The following is an 18,825-nucleotide window of genomic DNA, read 5'->3' as shown; positions in this document are numbered from 1 at the left end:
AGGCTAATACAAGAAAATATAAGAACACTTAGTAAAGCCATAGAAGGGATACATGTTATCTTAGCAAAAGTTTCAAAGTCAATAGACCATGACTGATGGTAAGCGTCAATTATCTTCATAGAAATGAGATGTGCCATTGCTAATACATATACATATATATAAGTATAATTGACCTACCACTAAGGGTTTCCCTGTAAACTGACATAAGAACGAACTGATATATGTTATCTAAACAAAACTTTCAAAGTAAATAGACCTAATTAATTTTGAAAAGAGAAACCTATCCATAAAAGGTATTATGTTGAAAAATCCAAATAATCATTTTTATTCTGTAAAGTGTATTATGTACATTGCAATACATTTTTGTCAGTATCAATCATTCCCATACACATGCATGTGGCAAATTGTAAGTTACTTTTCTATCTGTAGGCAGCAATATAATACTTTTTTATATATATTTTGTGTAGGTTCAGAAGCAAAATTGAATAAAGACAAATTTCTGTCTATGAATTTGCCTTTAATATATTAACAACTACCAACATTGCTATAGCCTAGATATATATCTATGATGAAAGATAGGCTACATAGTTGGTCCATTAAAAATGTCATTCTAAGAACTCAATTAGACACCTTAACACTTCAATAATCAGAAGATATTTAATATTTGCATATAGCATTAAATTATAACACTGTTTCAAATAGTAAATCATCATGGCTTAATCCCTATTTCTTTATATAAAGGGACAATTCCAGTAGGCTGCCAAATATGAGAAGAAGAATCTAGTAACAAAATAAAAATAAAATGTTAACAGCAGGTTTTCTACATTTGAAAATGCCTGTACCAAGTCAGGAATATGACAGTTGTTGTCCATTCGTTTGATGTGTTTTATAATTTGATTTTGCCATTTGATAAGGGACATTCCATTTTGAATTTTCTCGGAGTTCAGTAATTTTGTGATTTTACTTTTTCCCAAAAAACTTTGACACAACAAAATTTCAGAAACTTTATGAAAAAGTGAAATTTACACCAGGCATCATTATATTTAGTTATAAATTTTAAATCAATATACTACATGTATAAAGATAATCTAGATATACATCTCTGATTAAAATTTGATTGCATAAGGAAGTTAAAAATTCTAAACCATTGATACATTTTTATTCATATCAAATTCATGTTAAATATGAAATTGAGAAGCAAATAATTCTGAGTCGAGAAAAAGTTTTAAAAGATGAAGTTGATATCCACACCAAAAAATTACTAAAAGATCTTGATCAGAGATGGGATCTTCTTAAGAAATCAGTAAATGATGTAGAAAACACAACACAGAAGATAAACAAAAATTTAGAATTTCGAAATGAGAGTTTAACCAATGCCCTAGCTTCTGCCAAAACTGTTGATGTTTTCCAAGTGTACAAAGAGGAGAAATCAGCCAGAAAACAAAATACAGAACCAGTCAATGCTCGTATTAAGAGACTGCCAAAATATATTCCAGGAAAACTGCAAATTCAACAGGCATTACATGGAGAACTTCAAGAGTCTAATGATGATTATGAGTATGCACTTGACCATTATGAACTGAAAGTAATAAAACAGTATAAAACTGAACTGAAAAGCATTGCACAGATTGTTTGCTGTAATGATGGAAAATTATGGATAAGAGACAATAACACCAAAAAAATACAGAAAATACAATTTTTGTCGAGCCTTCGACTTTAGTCGAAAAAGCGAGACTAAGCGATCCTACATTCCGTCGTCGTCGGCGGCGTCAACAAATATTCACTCTGTGGTTAAAGTTTTTGAAATTTTAATAACTTTCTTAAACTATACTGGATTTCTACCAAAGTTTGACAGAAGCTTGTTTATGATCATAAGATAATATCCAGAAGTAAATTTTGTAAAAATAAAATTCCATTTTTTCCATATTTTACTATAATTGGACTTAGTTTTTTCTGCGGGGAAACAAAACATTCACTCTGTGGTTAAAGTTTTTAGAATTTTAATAACTTTCTCAAACTATCCTGGGTTTGTACCAAACTTGGACAGAAGCTTGTTTATGATCATAAGATAATATCCAGAAGTAAATTTTGTAAAAATAAAATTCCATTTTTTCCGTATTTTACTTACAAATGGACTTAGTTTTTTTCTGCGGGGAACCATTACATTCACTCTGTGGTTAAAGTTTTTAGAATTTTAATAACTTTCTTAAACTATCCTGGGTTTGTACCAAACTTGGACAGAAGGTTGTTTATGATCATAAGATAGTATCCAGAAGTAAATTTTGTAAATAAATAAATCCATTTTTTCCATATTTTACTTTTAAATGGACTTAGTTTTTCTGCGGGGAATCATTACATTCACTCTGTGGTTAAAGTTTTCCTGGGTTTGTACCAAACTTGGACGAAGCTTATTTATGATCATAAGATTGTATCCAGAAGTAAAGTTTGTAAATAAATAAATCCATTTTTTTCCATATTTTACTTTTAAATGGACTTAGTTTTTCTGCGGGGAACCATTACATTCACTCTGTGGTTAAAGTTTTTAAAATTTTAATAACTTTCTTAATTAAACTATACTGGGTTTGTACCAAACTTGGACAGAAGCTTATTTATGATCATATTAGATTGTATCCAGAAGTAAAGTTTGTAAAAAGATTACTCCGTTTTTTCTGTAATTTACTTTTAAATGGACTTAGATTTTCTTACAATCATAAAATAGTAACAAGAGGAATATTTTTATTGATTTTTTTCCTCATTATTGTTGAGCCTGCAATTTACAGCAAAAATAGGCGAGACACTGGGTTCCGCGGAACCCTTACAAATTTTTAAATAAACGGGTACATATTAATTAGCAGTTACAGTTTGCGACAGCCGGCATGACATTATCCTTACATGGAGACTTGTTTTTCTCTATTGCAGAACCTTATCTGAAAATGCTTTGCCATACCACTGGAAAAATGATAGAATCAAAGAATATTGTAGCGCCCTTAATAACTGGTCCCGTTCACATCACTAAGCAAGATAAGATCGTAATCAGAGTTGGAGAGAAAGGACCCCTCTTCCCTATCAATGAACCGAGATAAGTGATTGTGATGGATAAAGATGGAACAACAGAGAATGTGTATGATCTAGACAATATGGGAAACCCCCTCTTTTCTGCTCCACAAAGAATAACGTCAGACAGTGACAATAACATTTATGTTCTAGATTGTCTCAATAAAGACTGGAGTGGTAGGATAGTGGCATTAGATAAAACTAATGGAGTGAGATGGATATATATTGGTCATCAAGATTTCAACAATGCATTTAGACCTAGAGATTTAGTGGCTACAAATTTAAGCAATGTCATAATTACAGACATAGATTCTTACATGATTCATATTCTGAACATTTCAGGAGAATGTATTCATAACCTGAACACAAGAGACCAATTAAATATTTTGTTTCCATACTCTATTAACATTGACAATACAGGTACATTGTACATTGGATGTTTTACACGTCATGGCGAACTTGATGAAGCCAAAATATATACTGTTCAAGTTTCAGGATTTTAAATAGCTCATTATAATCATTCATCAATCAATTTCAAACTGTTTTAAATCTTGCTTTAATTTAAATATTTAATAACCTTGATTATAAGTTTTAAATTTTCTTTTTTTTAAATTGCAACAAGAATGTACCATAAATGATGATAATTGGTAAAGAAATGAATTCTACATGTGATTAATTCCTAAACAATCAGAAAATGGAAAAAAACAAAAGCTCAGAGAAATCTAACAAATGAAAAAAAAAAAAGCTCTGACAAATCTAACAAATGGAAAACAACTGTCATATTCCTGACTTGGTACAGGCATTTCCTTTGTGTGTTTTCTTTTCGAGGTTTACATGACTTTAAGATACTTGGGGTTTTGTCATGTGCATGTTGGAAGTTGGTGTCATGTTTTAACAAAATATTAATATATATAATGTTTTTTAATTGATACTGTAAACACATGTTGTCTTTAATATCTCCTACAGTGGTCTAACCTCCTTTATCAGACACCATTTGTATGCACGCTTCAATTCTAATATTTCTATTAAAGTCCTACCAACAGGTTAAAATTGAAGTCCATGATATAAATGAAATACAACAAGAGGGATTGTTGAAATATTTGAAATAGCTCTCTTCACTAATTATAATTTTCAAAACAAGTGAGAATACGCTATGGCTTGATATCAACTAGAGTTATTTAATTTCAATATAATAATATATTGATATCAAGCTATATCCAGTTTTCACAAGTTTGTTAAACCTATTTCTATTATGGTCAACACTTTCAATGCAATAAATCAGAAATTCAGCTTAATGTTGATTTAGTTTTTTTCATTCCAGTATGACATCATATATCCTTTTCTAGTGTCAAACTTTAACATCAGACATTTTAAGACTCTTTGTATGCTTCAGAATGTAATAAAATTTGACAAAACAAGAATGTGTCCACAGTACACGGATGCCCCACTCACACTATCATTTTCTATGTTTAAAGGACTGTGAAATTGGAATAAATTCTCTAATTTGGCATTAAAATTAGAATGATCTTATCAAAGGGAACATGTATACTAAGTTTCAAGTTGATTGGACTTCTACTTTATCAAAAACTACCTTGACCAAAAACTTTAACCTGAAATTTGCACTATCATTTTCTATGTTCAGTGAACCGTAAAATTGGGGTCAAAACTCTAATTTGGCATTTAAATTAGAAAGATCATATCATAGGGCACATGTATACTAAGTTTCAAGTTGATTGGACTTCAACTTCATCAAAAACTACCTTGACCAAAAACTTTAACCTGAAGCCAAAAACTTTAACCTGAAATTTGCACTATCATTTTCTATGTTCAGTGAACCGTAAAATTGGGGTCAAAACTCTAATTTGGCATTTAAATTAGAAAGATCATATCATAGGGCACATGTATACTAAGTTTCAAGTTGATTGGACTTCAACTTCATCAAAAACTACCTTGACCAAAAACTTTAACCTGAAATTTGCACTATCATTTTCTATGTTCAGTGAACCGTAAAATTGGGGTCAAAACTCTAATTTGGCATTTAAATTAGAAAGATCATATCATAGGGCACATGTATACTAAGTTTCAAGTTGATTGGACTTCAACTTCATCAAAAACTACCTTGACCAAAAACTTTAACCTGAAGCCAAAAACTTTAACCTGAAATTTGCACTATCATTTTCTATGTTCAGTGAACCGTAAAATTGGGGTCAAAACTCTAATTTGGCATTTAAATTAGAAAGATCATATCATAGGGCACATGTATACTAAGTTTCAAGTTGATTGGACTTCAACTTCATCAAAAACTACCTTGACCAAAAACTTTAACCTGAAGCCAAAAACTTTAACCTGAAATTTGCACTATCATTTTCTATCAGTGAACTGTAAAATTGGGGTCAAAACTCTAATTTGGCATTTAAATTAGAAAGATCATATCATAAGGAACATGTGTACTAAGTTTCAAGTTGATTGGACTTCAACTTCATCAAAAACTACCTCGACCAAAAACTTTAACCTGAAGCGGGACAGACGGACGAACGGACGAACGGACGGACAAACGGACGGACGAACGGACGCACAGACCAGAAAACATAATGCCCCTCTACTATCGTAGGTGGGGCATAAAAAATATTGTCAAGTAAAAAGTGTGAGTATTTAGTATATTATTAAAAAATCACAAAGATGTATGTTGCCATGGATGAAATGTTCATCGTCTTAGCCTTTGAAAGTCATCAATGACCTAACAAATAGCCAATGGAAATGCCATAATATTGTCTTGTGATACTCGATAAGCCAATCAAATTTAAGCAGATTTTTGTGTCATTTTTTTGTTCCCTATTGCTATTTTTTCCTTTATTTTTATTGTGATGATTCATTGACCCTTCCAAAGGTAGAATAGAGAATGAAAATTTGGAACATGTTAACAAGACAACAACCCGACCAAAGATCAGAAAACAGCCTAAGGCCACAAATTGTTAGTTAGATCTCACATATGGAGGCCTCCTCCAGCTAGACCCTTAACAGACATGTAAACTAGTTCAGCGAAATGGACTCCACATTAAACCCAAAAACATATAAATACACCTAAACTTCAATGAATGCAATAGAAAACTGTGTGCAGAGAAAATTTTAATATAGAGAAAAAGAAATTGATAATAGACAACCCAACATGCTCACATACCCCATGCCCCCTCATTGTCACTGGGAATACAAAATATCACCAAATTCCTTAAGTTTATAGACTAATAACTGCTTCAAAAGTCAACTTGAAACTTTCTAGTGGATATGCACATCAACATAGTATGTCCTATTTTCAAAATTAAATGAAATTCTGTTTTGTAAATAATTCAGAGATTTTCTACATCAGCTGACTATATTTGGTTTTTCTCTTTGTTAAAGGAATACATGTATGGTGACCTGTTATTGCTAATATCCACTTCATTTAACTCTGATGGATAGATGTCTCAATGGCAATCATACCACATCTCATTATTTTTATATTCCCATAAATTAAGAAATGGCAAAGTAATTGTTACTATTGGGGGTATCTTGATAAAAGCAAAGGTTTGTACAGATTATGAAAGGACTATAGACTATAAATATTATAGTATGATAAAAATTATATCCATTTTTATTTGTTTTATCAGTTACATGTAAACAAATAAAAATGGATATAATATGTGAAATTCATTGTGGACAACTCTGTTGTTTATTTTGTCAGACCTGTGAAGAAGTTGTCTGTCCTTTGTGTATTGCGAACACTCATAATAAACATAGCATGATTGAATTAGCAGAAGGATATAAACTAACTCTCAAGACAATACAAACTTTTAACTCTGAGCTTGAAGTTAAATTAACGGACAATGAAAAGGGAATATCAAAACTGCATTCCATCAAATCTTCAGAAGATGTTAAATATGAGACAGAGAAGCAAAAGATTTGGAGTCGAGAAAAAATCTTAAGGGACGAAGTTGAAAAGCATTCAATAAAACTTTTAAAGGAACTTGATAAATTAAAGGATCATCAGAATAAATCAATAAAAGATGCAGAAAATATATCATACACCATAAAAAAAAATCTAGAATTCAGAACAGAAAGTTTAACAAAAGCCCAAGCTGCTGTCAATGCTTCTGATGTCTTCAGTGCATTAAAAGAGGAAAACACAGCAAGAAAACAAAGAACAGAACCAGTTAGTACTTATGTTAAAAGACTGCCCCAGTATATACCAGGAAAATTGAAGATCCAAGAGGCACTACACGGAGGACTAACTGAGCCTGATGATGATTATGCACAGGAACAATATGAAGCTAAAGTTATAGAACAGTATCAAACATCTCTAAAACTTGTTGAACGTGTTGTTTGCAGTAATGCTGGAACATTGTGGATAAGTTATGCCGAAGACAAAATCCTACAGAAAATACAACTATCAAATGGAATGTTAAATACTGTTGAGGTACAGGTACAATGTGCTGGAATGGCATTACTACTGTCAGGAGACCTACTAATATCTTCTGCAGAATCAAATCTTAAAATAGTTTCTCATACCACTGGAAATATAACCAATTCAAAGTATAGTGTAGAACCCTTAATAACTGGTGTAGTACATATGATCCGGGATGTAAAGATTGTAATCAGAGCCAGAAGGGAAGGACCTGTTTTCCCTGTTAAAGGGACACGACAAGTTGTTTTGATGGATATAGATGGAAGAATAGAGAAGGTGTATGATTTAGACAATAATGGGAAACCTATTTTTTCTGCTCCACAAAGAATAACAACAGACTCTGACGATAACATTTATGTTTTGGATACTTTCAATACAGAGTGGAATGGTAGGATACTGGCTTTAGATAAAACCAACATTGTAAGATGGATATATAGTGGAATTCCAGATGTCATCAAAGACAAAACATTCAATCCACGAGACTTAATTAGTACACAATTAAACAATATTATTATAACAGATATGGATAGCAGGTAATTCATATCCTAAACACTTCGGGAGAGTGTATTCATTACATGAACACTAAGGATCAATTAGGTATTTTGTTACCATACTCTGTAGACATTGACAATACAGGAACACTGTACATTGGTTGCAATACAAGTAAACAAAATAAAACCAATTTATATACTGTTCAGTTTTCAGGATTCTGAACTACTGATTCTTATTATTCACATTCAAGTTTTAAACTGTTTTGAAATACATGTCAACTTACTTGTGTTCTTAATTTAATTCAAGGCCATTTTGTCAAAGGTTATAGTTGACTTTCTTTACTGTTATGTTGCACTACTGTTAAAACATTTAAACCTATTGCCTTTGTTTGCGGCTTTCCTTAGTAAGGAATCTGTTGTTCAGTGGTTGTCAATTGTTGATGCGGTTCATAAGAGTTTCTCGTTTCTTGTTTTTTATATAGGTTTTCCTGTGTGAATTGTTTTACACTAGTTATTTGTTAGTAAAGAAGGTGAGACATTTCAGCAGGTACACTCATGATACTGATCTATAGTATTTCTCCACACCTTTTTTTTTTTATTAATATGCAGCCATATATTCTAATTTGTAGAATATTAGACAGGGTTTTGGTGATCAATTCATCATTTCAAAACTGATTCTATAAGACTATGTTTGTGCAATAAAATCATCTGATTCTGAGTTTCTTAAAATTAGTACATAGGTAGTGGGCAGAATGTTTATCAAAATGCAATTGTAGAGACTTGTGGTCACTATCCTCACTTGAAGTTACAGTGGGCTAATTTGATTTTCATCATTTATGAAATCTAAAAAATTGAAGGGTCATCTTTAGAGGTTTTAATTTTTTTAAACAGGTTTTTAGTATCTCTTCTATTCTTATATATATGTGTTAGGTGTTTTAAACATTAATTTCCAACAACTCATAATGTTGAAACCAATCTGTTCAAACTTGAAAGTAAATCTAATAGAAATTTCAAAGTAAAGAAAAAATGCACAAGAAAGAAAAGACTTTAGAAATTTTAAGATACAAATAGAAGATACTTCAACTTCATTGCAATGACTTGCTAAGTCTTGTAATAACAAGAACCAATACTTGATGAGGTCAATTACGTAATACAAAAGTTATTGTATTAAACAAAGATTGATTGATACTGTATAATACATCCTAATATACAATTCTTGACCCCAATAAGCCTTAAAAATAAGTGTTTGAAAATAATGTTGGTATCCACTTTGATATCAAAAAGTAAAATCACAAAAATACTGAACTCCGAGGAAAATAAAATCGGAAAGTCACTAATCACATGGCAAAATCAAATTATAAAACACATCAAAAACAAATGGACAACAACTGTCGTATTCCTCACTTGGTACAGGCATTTTCAAATGAAGAAAATGGTGGATTAAACCTGGTTTTATAGCACTAAACCTCTCACTTTGTACGACAGTCTCATCAAATTTCGTTATATTTTCAATGATGCGTGAACTAAACAGACATAATATATATATTAATAGTCAAAATATGGGTACATCAGTCATCGCTGTGTTACAATTTTACAAAAAAAACAAAAGCATCTATCAAATAAAAACACAATCAATGCTTCGCATGTCTGAGGTCAGAAAATTTATACATCACATAGGAAGAAATTTTGTCATTCAATGTTTATACAAAACAATTTTATAATTTCACATGGGCAATATTGGCATACAGGGTTTAAAAATCAAAAGTATGTTAGAATTAATTTCAGAAATAGACCGAGATTTAAAATAGTCCAGAAGTTCTTTAGAATTGATAAGAATCCATAAATTGTTAATACCACTACACGATTAAATAATGTTGAAGTTTGTGGTTCAACGTATTTCTCAATTTATAATAGAAATATAACATAATGACATATAATAGAACAATAACATACTGACGGGATCTTATAAAGTACAGAGTCACGTTATAAGAACCAAAGAAACACAAAAAGTCGCATATACAAAACACACCAGCAAAAATGAAAGAAAACACAAACATACTGACAGGATGTATAAGTACTGAGCCACAATCCAGACAGTAAAAGTAATATCAATAGAGCAAAGACAAATGAAAGAACAATATAACACGTTGTTAAGATGATAAACAATGTCAGTACGCAGAATCTATACATCAAGACCATTATGTATTATTTGTGAAGTTGATACGGAATATTTATCAACAAGGTCTTGGTACCTTCCGATGAACTTTTTTAGAAAAAGGACGAGACATTCCTTGACAAACCCCTGGTTCATCAACTTTCTGCTCAAGACACTGCTTTTACCAATTTCGTTCATTCACCATGTTCACTTATTAATTATAAAAGAATCTTATAAACTAATAAAGTATTTTCATAAACTGCTTAAATTTGATATATAACCTTTTCACAATAATTCATAAATAGTTATATGATATTAATTTTAATAAACAAAGGAACTATATGCAAGTCTACATTTAAAATTTAGAAGTTTTTTTGGCCTCTTTTTATTTAACATTTAAGGGCTAGTTACATGTCTAACCTTGGTAGCATATAATCAAAATAGAGTTTGTACATTCTGAAAGTCATTTACTTGATATAGTATATTTCATTAGTTCAATGATATGTTCAAATTCAGATTTCTGCACTCTCGTAAAATCCAGAGTGATAACATATATCTTACAAGAATGTGTCCCTTGTACACAGATGCCCACTCACACTATAATTTTCTATGTATGTTTAGTGGACCTCTGATTTGGCATTAAAATTAGAAAGATCATTTCATGTGTTCTAATTTTCAAGTTGATTGGACTTCAATTTCTTTAAAAACTACCTTGTCCAAAAACTTTAACTTTAACAAATGGACAAATGGACACACCAACAGAAAAACATGATGCCCCTAATTGGGACATAACAAGAATGTGTCCATAGTACATGGATGCCCCACTTGTACTATGATTTTCTATGTTCAGTTGACCCTGTTATTGAGGTCAAACCTCTAATTTCGCATTAAAATTAGACAGATCATACCATAGGTAACATGTGTATTAAGTTTCAAGTTGATTGGACTTCAACTTCATCAAAAATTTTAACCAAAAACTTTAAACTGAAGCGGGACAGACAGATAAATTGACCGACTAATGGACACACATGCCGAAAAACATAATGCCCCTAAGCGGGGTATAAAAATCAAATACAGCAACTAACATTCAATTTTCATTTGAATAAAAACTTACCCAATATCCAAGTAAGAAAGGTTCAAACATCTGACTAAAGAATGTTGTATATTTATTTGTAGATTTTTTAACTTGTAATAAACCATCTTCTACCACCACTCCACAGTTGTGTGTTAATGTCAACATTGCATTCTCAAAATCCTACAAAATAATTATAAAAAAGTTTTATATTTAGTACCTTTATTTGGATAGAACAATTTGGATGTTTCCTCATAGATACCATAAACAGCACCACATAGATACCAATAAAGATCTCAAAATCTTTCTCTCTCTGTATACTGTAAACCAACTTTCGCGAGTAGAAAAAAAATGCGAATATAAATTGTCGCAAATATGTAAAACTTTGATCATTCCTTATTTAACTTCATCAAGTTAGACAAAAAATCGCGAATATAAATAACTGCGAAATGGTCTAGAAAGGGTAAAATCCGAAATAAAGTATCCGCGAAAATAAGTTGGTTTACAGTATATATGCGAGCCAGAGAAAGGTTTGAGATCCCAATAACATGTTTAAGGCTGCCACATTCTGTACTTTTATGCCTGTAATTCAGTGATTTTTGTTAGTTGCTGATTTACATATTTGTTTTTCTTTCATTTTTTATACATTTATCAGGCCTTTAGTTTTCTGGTTTGAAATGTTTTACATTTGTTATTTCGTGGCCTATTATAGCTGACTATGTGGTATGGGCTTTGCTCATTGTTGAAGAAAGGTTGTACAGTGACCTATAGCTGTTAATTTCTGTGTCATTTCATCTTTTGTGGAGAATTGTCTCATTGGTAATCATATAACATCTTCTTTTTTTATATACAATTAAGCTTTGTTGCAATCCTATATAAATTATTCAAGTTAGCAGACAGACAGAATAACTAACAAATTGATGGACATCTAAAAAACTAAATAACCCTTCACCTCTTTGTATTGTTGGTACAATATCTATGTGTTGTAAAAATTGAGATATACACTTTCTTAATTTCTACAACACACAGATATTGTGCATTTTCAATTAACTTACTTGTTTTGTAGAGTCTGGCATAAAGATAAAATCTCTGTTAAGAAGATGTTCTAAAAACTCATATTTACTGTAAAGTTCATCTGAAATGTAAATAAATGATGGGAAGATGCTATTTTAAAGTAATCTGCTCAAACAGCTTTTTTTGAAGAAGGATTATTATCAAATACAAATATTTCAATACAAGTTTCAAATATATATAGCAGCATAACAAATGCATAAAAAATCAAGCTAAATAAGAATTCTACATTATATTTAGACTTTGGATAAATAAATCAAAATTTCAATTTTGTTTATTTGACTTGACTTTACTGTAAATCACAAATGGAACACAAAGACACATAGAATTACCATATTTTGTACCTAAATTAATATTTTAAATCAATCTCTTTTCTTATTCTGATGGAAATCAAGCTTATACTGCCAACAATCTTTTTTAAAAGAACCAAAAAATTATTTCTATATTTAAAAAGAGACCCATACTTACTCATAGACATTGTTTCCTCTGTACATGAATTAATAGATAAAGTAACCATGGAAACTCGTACAAATATATGCATTAATTGATTTTTATACAGTGTTATTATTAAATGTTGAGCGGCAGCTTGCATCAGTTCATCTTGGCTGCCTCTGGTTGGATGCTGAATCTCTAGGAGATGGACTACGTCTTCGCTATCTACTTCGGCAATGTTTTTATGTAAAGCTAAGGTACTTCTAAGGACTGCATCAGCTGACTCATTACCTGGAAATAAAGATGCAGTAAGATACATGTTTATACACCCTCCCTATTCCTGACTCAATACCTGGAATAACTTAAAAGTAAGTTCTACGATACAAGAGATCCATGTTTATACACAACCCCTATTCCTGACTCAATAACTGGAATTACAGCAGAATGCATTGGGTGTGTAGGTAAAAGTAGAATCTTTGGTTAGCTTGCTAGTTAAATGAACCGTGAAGTCATTATTAGGTTAGGAATACTAACCTCGTTTCACAGTAGTCTAGTCCAACAAACAGATAGGTTGGGTATCTGTCGACTAGTCTACTCTTAAAGGAGGGTAGTTTACCTAACCTAATAATGACTTCACAGTTCAGCTAGCAAGCAAGCTAACCAAAGATTCTACCTTTACCTACACACTCAATGAATTCTGCTGTAAAGATACAGTAATATCCATGTTTATACATTGTCCCTATTCCTGACTCAATACCTGGAATAACTTATTAGTAAGATCTGTGTATACACCCATCGTATTCCTTTCTGTCCAATTGCAGAGAAAATAACAAGTCAGATGATTTTCCTATCATTTTGATATTACAAAACAAAATTTCTAGGTAAACATTGATGTGGTTGTTGTATTGAGTCAATTGACACATCAGTCTGATTAAAACCAGCCCCCACTATTCACTTGTATTTGTAGTCTGGTTTCAATCAGACTGTTGATGCATAGTTTAGAACTAGTCTTGTGTATGTGTTAATGTTCACAATCAACAACAGATAAATTTATAAAAAAGTACTATACTTCTGATTCATCCAATTTACTATTTTCGACTTATTATATATTGTAAGGACAGTATTGAGTGTCAATTGTACAATAATTTGAAACTAGAAGATCTAAAGAGTCTAAATGGTTCAAGAGAGATAACCTTTGAAAAGGTATAAACATACAACAGATATATGGAGAGGAGATGCAAAAGCATAACATGTAAAAAATCCTCTGTGTACATTGTTTATAAATGTATGTATGCTGTGTTGTGTGTTATACATTTTAAGCATGAATGGTGTAGCGGACTTTTTGGTAGGATATTCAGGACTTAAATTTGATTAAGGGCTTTCCAGAATACACCTTCTCCCTAATCCCAGCTGACCCGGCCGCTTGAACTTTTGACGCATACAACAATGACTTTTCCATTACAGCATCAGATATTTTGTTTTATGTCATCAAAATTTTACGGGAACCTGTGTGATATCCAGTAATGGCGGACAAATAGCGATAAGGTGGATTAATTGTATGTGGGTGGGGAGGGGGAAGAAAGCACTTGATTAAAATTTGATGGGTGGTAGTTATTTAATAAAGATTGCTTGAATCTTTAAATGAAATATACAATTTAAAATGTATGCATGGTGGGGTCAAATAAAAAGTGCCTTCCTCCCCCCTACAATTATTTTTGGAACAGCCCTAACAGCATAAAAGAAGGGTTAATCTTCAATTATTGGCAATAAGCAGCTCACCAGTATTCTGACCTGAAGTAGATTTTTTTGTTTTATAATACTAACAAATTACTTTTTAAATAAAATGTAAATGCTTAGTAAGTTCATGGTGTTAACAAGATTTTAGACAATGTGTTTTCCTCATTTATGTTTTCTTGGATTGTTTTCAAAGGCAACTTTTTCATCAAAGATCAATTTTTTACAACATATATTGCTCTGGTGGCAGGACATACTTATAGATTTCTGACAAATGTGAAACAAGCAATAACTACATCAGCATGAATATTTCAACATTTAACTGTAATTTGAATCCCCAATGATGCCATGATTTATGACCTTGTAACCATTCTAATAAAGTATCATTGAAGGTCATACAGTGACCTGTAACTTTTCATTACTTTGTTGTTTATTTTCAATCACACCATTTCACCTTTTTTAATATAATTATAGAAAAAGTATGTTGTTGTAGTATTTCTAAATACCACACTATTTAGCTACTTTTATTGCTCACACAGATTCAGATATAGACAACTTACTGAACTGTTTTCAAAACTTTAAAATGCTTTTCAACTTCCTACTTGATTTTGCCATTTAAATATCACGATTCCATCATCGCTGGTGAGTCTTTTGTAGAGTTGATGCACATTTGATGTGAAAAATTATAAGCCTGCTATTTTTTTCTGATTTTTGTTTGTGTATGACTAAATGAGGAGTTAGACACTCACCTGGCCAGTCAATATAAGCTCCCAGGTTAGTGGCCTGTCTTTTTATCCATTCCACTTCCTTCTCAAGCTGTTTGATTTTAATACCATCTTTATTCTGTACAAGGACAGCAGCCATTAATGACCAAGGGGAGATAACCATATGTTCCTGATGGAGTAACAGTACTTTATATCCTAAATTTTGTATTAATTTATTTTCGTCATCTGAAAGGCTAGCAATATACCTGAAAAAATAAAGGCAATAGACATTTGGTGAAAATTTAAGATGAATATACCTAATCACTATTTGTTCCTTTAAAATTTTAACAACACAAACTGTGTGAAATAGTTAGTACCACAATATTTAGTTAAATCCACTTTGCCTGTAGGTCAAAATCAAGCAGTTTGAAACTATGGAAATATAAGTGTTCAATCAGGACCAAGCTATTGGCCACTGTACTCTTACACTTCTCAGATTGTTTTTTAGTTCATGCATTCACTAATTTATTCAAAAGTTCACAGAAAATTTAATACATATCTCAATTTAAACATTTTTTGTTCTATAAAATTTATTTACACACTACTCACTCCTGTGAATAATTTTACCTGGGTGCTAAACTATGAACACTCCTATCCACTTTTCCATCTGTATATTTTCTGATTGACAGAGGCTCACCGAAATGAACATGTACATTTCCAAAATCTTCAGAAAGTAAATTTCTAGCTTTGAATAAACCCTGCAAATATTGAAAATATGGAACTAGTGAAACTTAATTGTGTAAGATAGTGCAAGAGTGCATATTATTGGTTGTTTGCCAGTCTTGTTTGTTTGAAGGAAAAGACATATTTAAATTACACTTTTAAATGTTTTACTCATTTTTATTAAATCTATTTACAAATTGTTAACAATCAGTTTAATTAAAAGCTTGACATACTGTAGGTTCATTTTTGTTGATTTTGTGGGAAAAGGTAATTAAAATTTTCAGCACTTTATATAGGCTTAAAATTGAGAATGGAAATGGGAAATGTGCCAAAGAGACAACAACCCGACCATAGAAAAAAACAACAGCAGAAGGTCACTAACAGGTCTTCAATGTAGCGAGAAATTCCCACACCCGGAGGCATCCTTCAGCTGGCCCCTAAACAAATATATACTAGTTCAGTGATAATGAACGCCATACTAATTTCCAAATTGTACACAAGAAACTAAAATTAAAATAATACAAGACTAATAAAGGCCAGAGGCTCCTGACAGGGGCAAAAATGCGGCGGGGTTAAACATGTTTGTGAGATCTCAACCCTCCCCCTATACCTCTAGCCAATGTAGAAAAGTAAACGCATAACAATACACACATTAAAATTCATTTCAAGAGAAGTCCGAGTCTGATGTCATAAGATGTAACCAAAGAAAATAAACCAAATGACAATACTGTGGATTCATTTTTATTCGTGGTATACCAATTTTCGTGGTTTTCGTGGGACACAGCAAACCACGAATTTAAGAATTCAACGAAGAATAATCCCGACAAATGTGAAATGAATCGGATGTTTACTTCCGGTTAACTTTTGCAATACTAGTATAGTGTTGATTCGGTACAAACATGGTAACAAAACACGTGTTTTAAATAAAATAGAAAAGTAATAGTATTTTGATTACATTTATTCATATACTAGTATTCTACTTTCATTTAAACATTTTAACAAACATTACATACAAGTACATATAATAAATGAAATACACATAACAACACATTTGCACACATACTTTTAACAATCTTTAACAAGACTTTAGTTCACATACATACAATGTCACCCAGTACGAAACAAAGCACTAGATAGAATGTTATAATGTCAAATTTACAATAAACCAGCTTTACGGAAGCCAGACTTGATTAGGTCAGTACGGGTGGAAATGATCTGATGTGTTGAAACTACCCACTGGGCATGAATGGGTTTCATGACGGACGTCTTCAAATCTACGATGACCTTTGGTTCACGTTCACCGGTGATGTCTTCTTGATGGTTTAGCTGTTGCACAACTTGTGCTGAATACCAGTCATGAAATTAGATTTCAATTGTTCTTTATACTCTCGGTTTACAGATAAGTCCAACGGCTGTAGTTTGTCAGTACAGGCGGCAGGCACAAACAAGGGAATAATGTCATTTTTCTTTAAGTGGCTTAGTAGCTTTTCTCCTGTGTGGGCTCTGTATACATCAAAGATAGCTACGGCTTTCTGGTTTTTCTGAGAAAGAGGAAGATCTTCAATAATACCCTCTACGTAAGGCAAGATGACTTTATCTACAAAACGGATCATTGTGTCTTCGTTGCTCCAATGTGTCTCGGTACTTGTAACATCCCAGTTGTCTGGAAAATCAACACCCTTAGGTAAGCTACGATCTGTTTTACCCTGGTAGATTAGTTGAGGTGGCAATAAGGACCCATTCATAGATGTTGCTAGAAGAAGTGTTATTTGACGTTTGTCATCAATACCGGTGATTGGTACCTGTTGGGAGCCCTGTTGCTCCATTGTCCAGTCGCCGCCTGGTATCAGCTGACACCCGGTCTGGTCCCAGTTAATCACAAGAGAGTCAGGAATGCTGTGTTGCTTAATGACTGTGCTGACTTTTTTTACGTACTCCTGTTTAATGTCGTCGAAATCAGCTGGTAGATGTTTTACACCCTTGGTTCCCTTACGCTTAACGAAGCCCATGCGGCGGAGAACGGAAATAGCGTAGGTCTTTGTGATGTTGATATGCCCGCCATACTTTTGCAGCTTGTGTCTAGCGAACTTTGTCACAACGGCCTCAGCTGCTGCCATAACGATGCGTGAGTTGATGACTCCGCCGTTCTTACGAACGTTAAGGATCCATTGTTGAACGTCGTTATCTAGGTGACCAAGTAAGAGAGGATTTCCACGTGGCGATCTTGGTAAAACTTCTATGTCTCCACCTCCTTAAATAAATAATAAAAACTTTAAAATATCAATCATACTTTACGTTTTTAAATTGATAAAAAATATGCATTAGAAAATAACGGTAAACGAGTTGTTAATTACCGTGTCAAAATCCACTTTTATTGCTCATTAAAAGGATTAAGGACGGGACATTGGCCTTAGGTGATATTTTTGTGACAGGAACAAGAAAATTCACACCTTTGACTTTACAAATACATTTATGTAAACAATAAGGGAATACAGGTAAAGATGTGGGTTTTTTTACATAAAATTTCGATAAATTGTAGATGTTGTTTTGCTTATTCTTGACAAAAACGACACAACTTGCATTTCAATTAATATTCTGATAAAATGCAGTTTAAGCATTGTGTTTCTTTATTCTGGACAGAAACAACATTTTATCAAAATAAAATTTACTGTGCAAATTGGATTAAGAAGGGACAGGGAGGAGACAAATTGCAATTGAAATAATATTCCGTGAAATTGTCATTTAAGCGTATAATTTATTTTTCTGGATAAAAAGCACATTTTTTTTCGAAATAAAAATTTTACTTAATAAATTGGATAAGAGATCGGGGGTTACATATTGCTTTCAAATAATATTCTGATAAAATGCCGTTTAAGCATCGTGTTTCTTTATTCTGGACAGAAACAACATTTTATCAAAATAAAATCTTACTGTACAAATTGGATTAAGAA

At 32.0% G+C, this 18,825-nt stretch overlaps 1 protein-coding gene across 1 annotated transcript in view; it reads right to left on the bottom strand.

Moving 5' to 3' along the window:
- LOC143069714 (dihydroxyacetone phosphate acyltransferase-like) overlaps positions 1–18,825 on the bottom strand; it is a 79,620-nt gene that overhangs the window by 47,020 nt on the left and 13,775 nt on the right. Inside the window, exons 7-11 of the mRNA XM_076244483.1 lie at positions 15,779–15,909; positions 15,197–15,417; positions 12,750–13,004; positions 12,266–12,345; positions 11,253–11,393 (exon numbers count right to left, since the gene is read on the bottom strand). Coding sequence (XP_076100598.1) covers positions 11,253–11,393; positions 12,266–12,345; positions 12,750–13,004; positions 15,197–15,417; positions 15,779–15,909 — 828 coding nt within the window. The remainder of the gene's footprint in view (positions 1–11,252; positions 11,394–12,265; positions 12,346–12,749; positions 13,005–15,196; positions 15,418–15,778; positions 15,910–18,825) is intronic.

This window comes from Mytilus galloprovincialis, chromosome 3 (assembly GCF_965363235.1).
Source record: "Mytilus galloprovincialis chromosome 3, xbMytGall1.hap1.1, whole genome shotgun sequence".
Taxonomy (NCBI): domain Eukaryota; kingdom Metazoa; phylum Mollusca; class Bivalvia; order Mytilida; family Mytilidae; genus Mytilus; species Mytilus galloprovincialis.
This window is presented reverse-complemented; position numbering and strand designations above follow the sequence as displayed.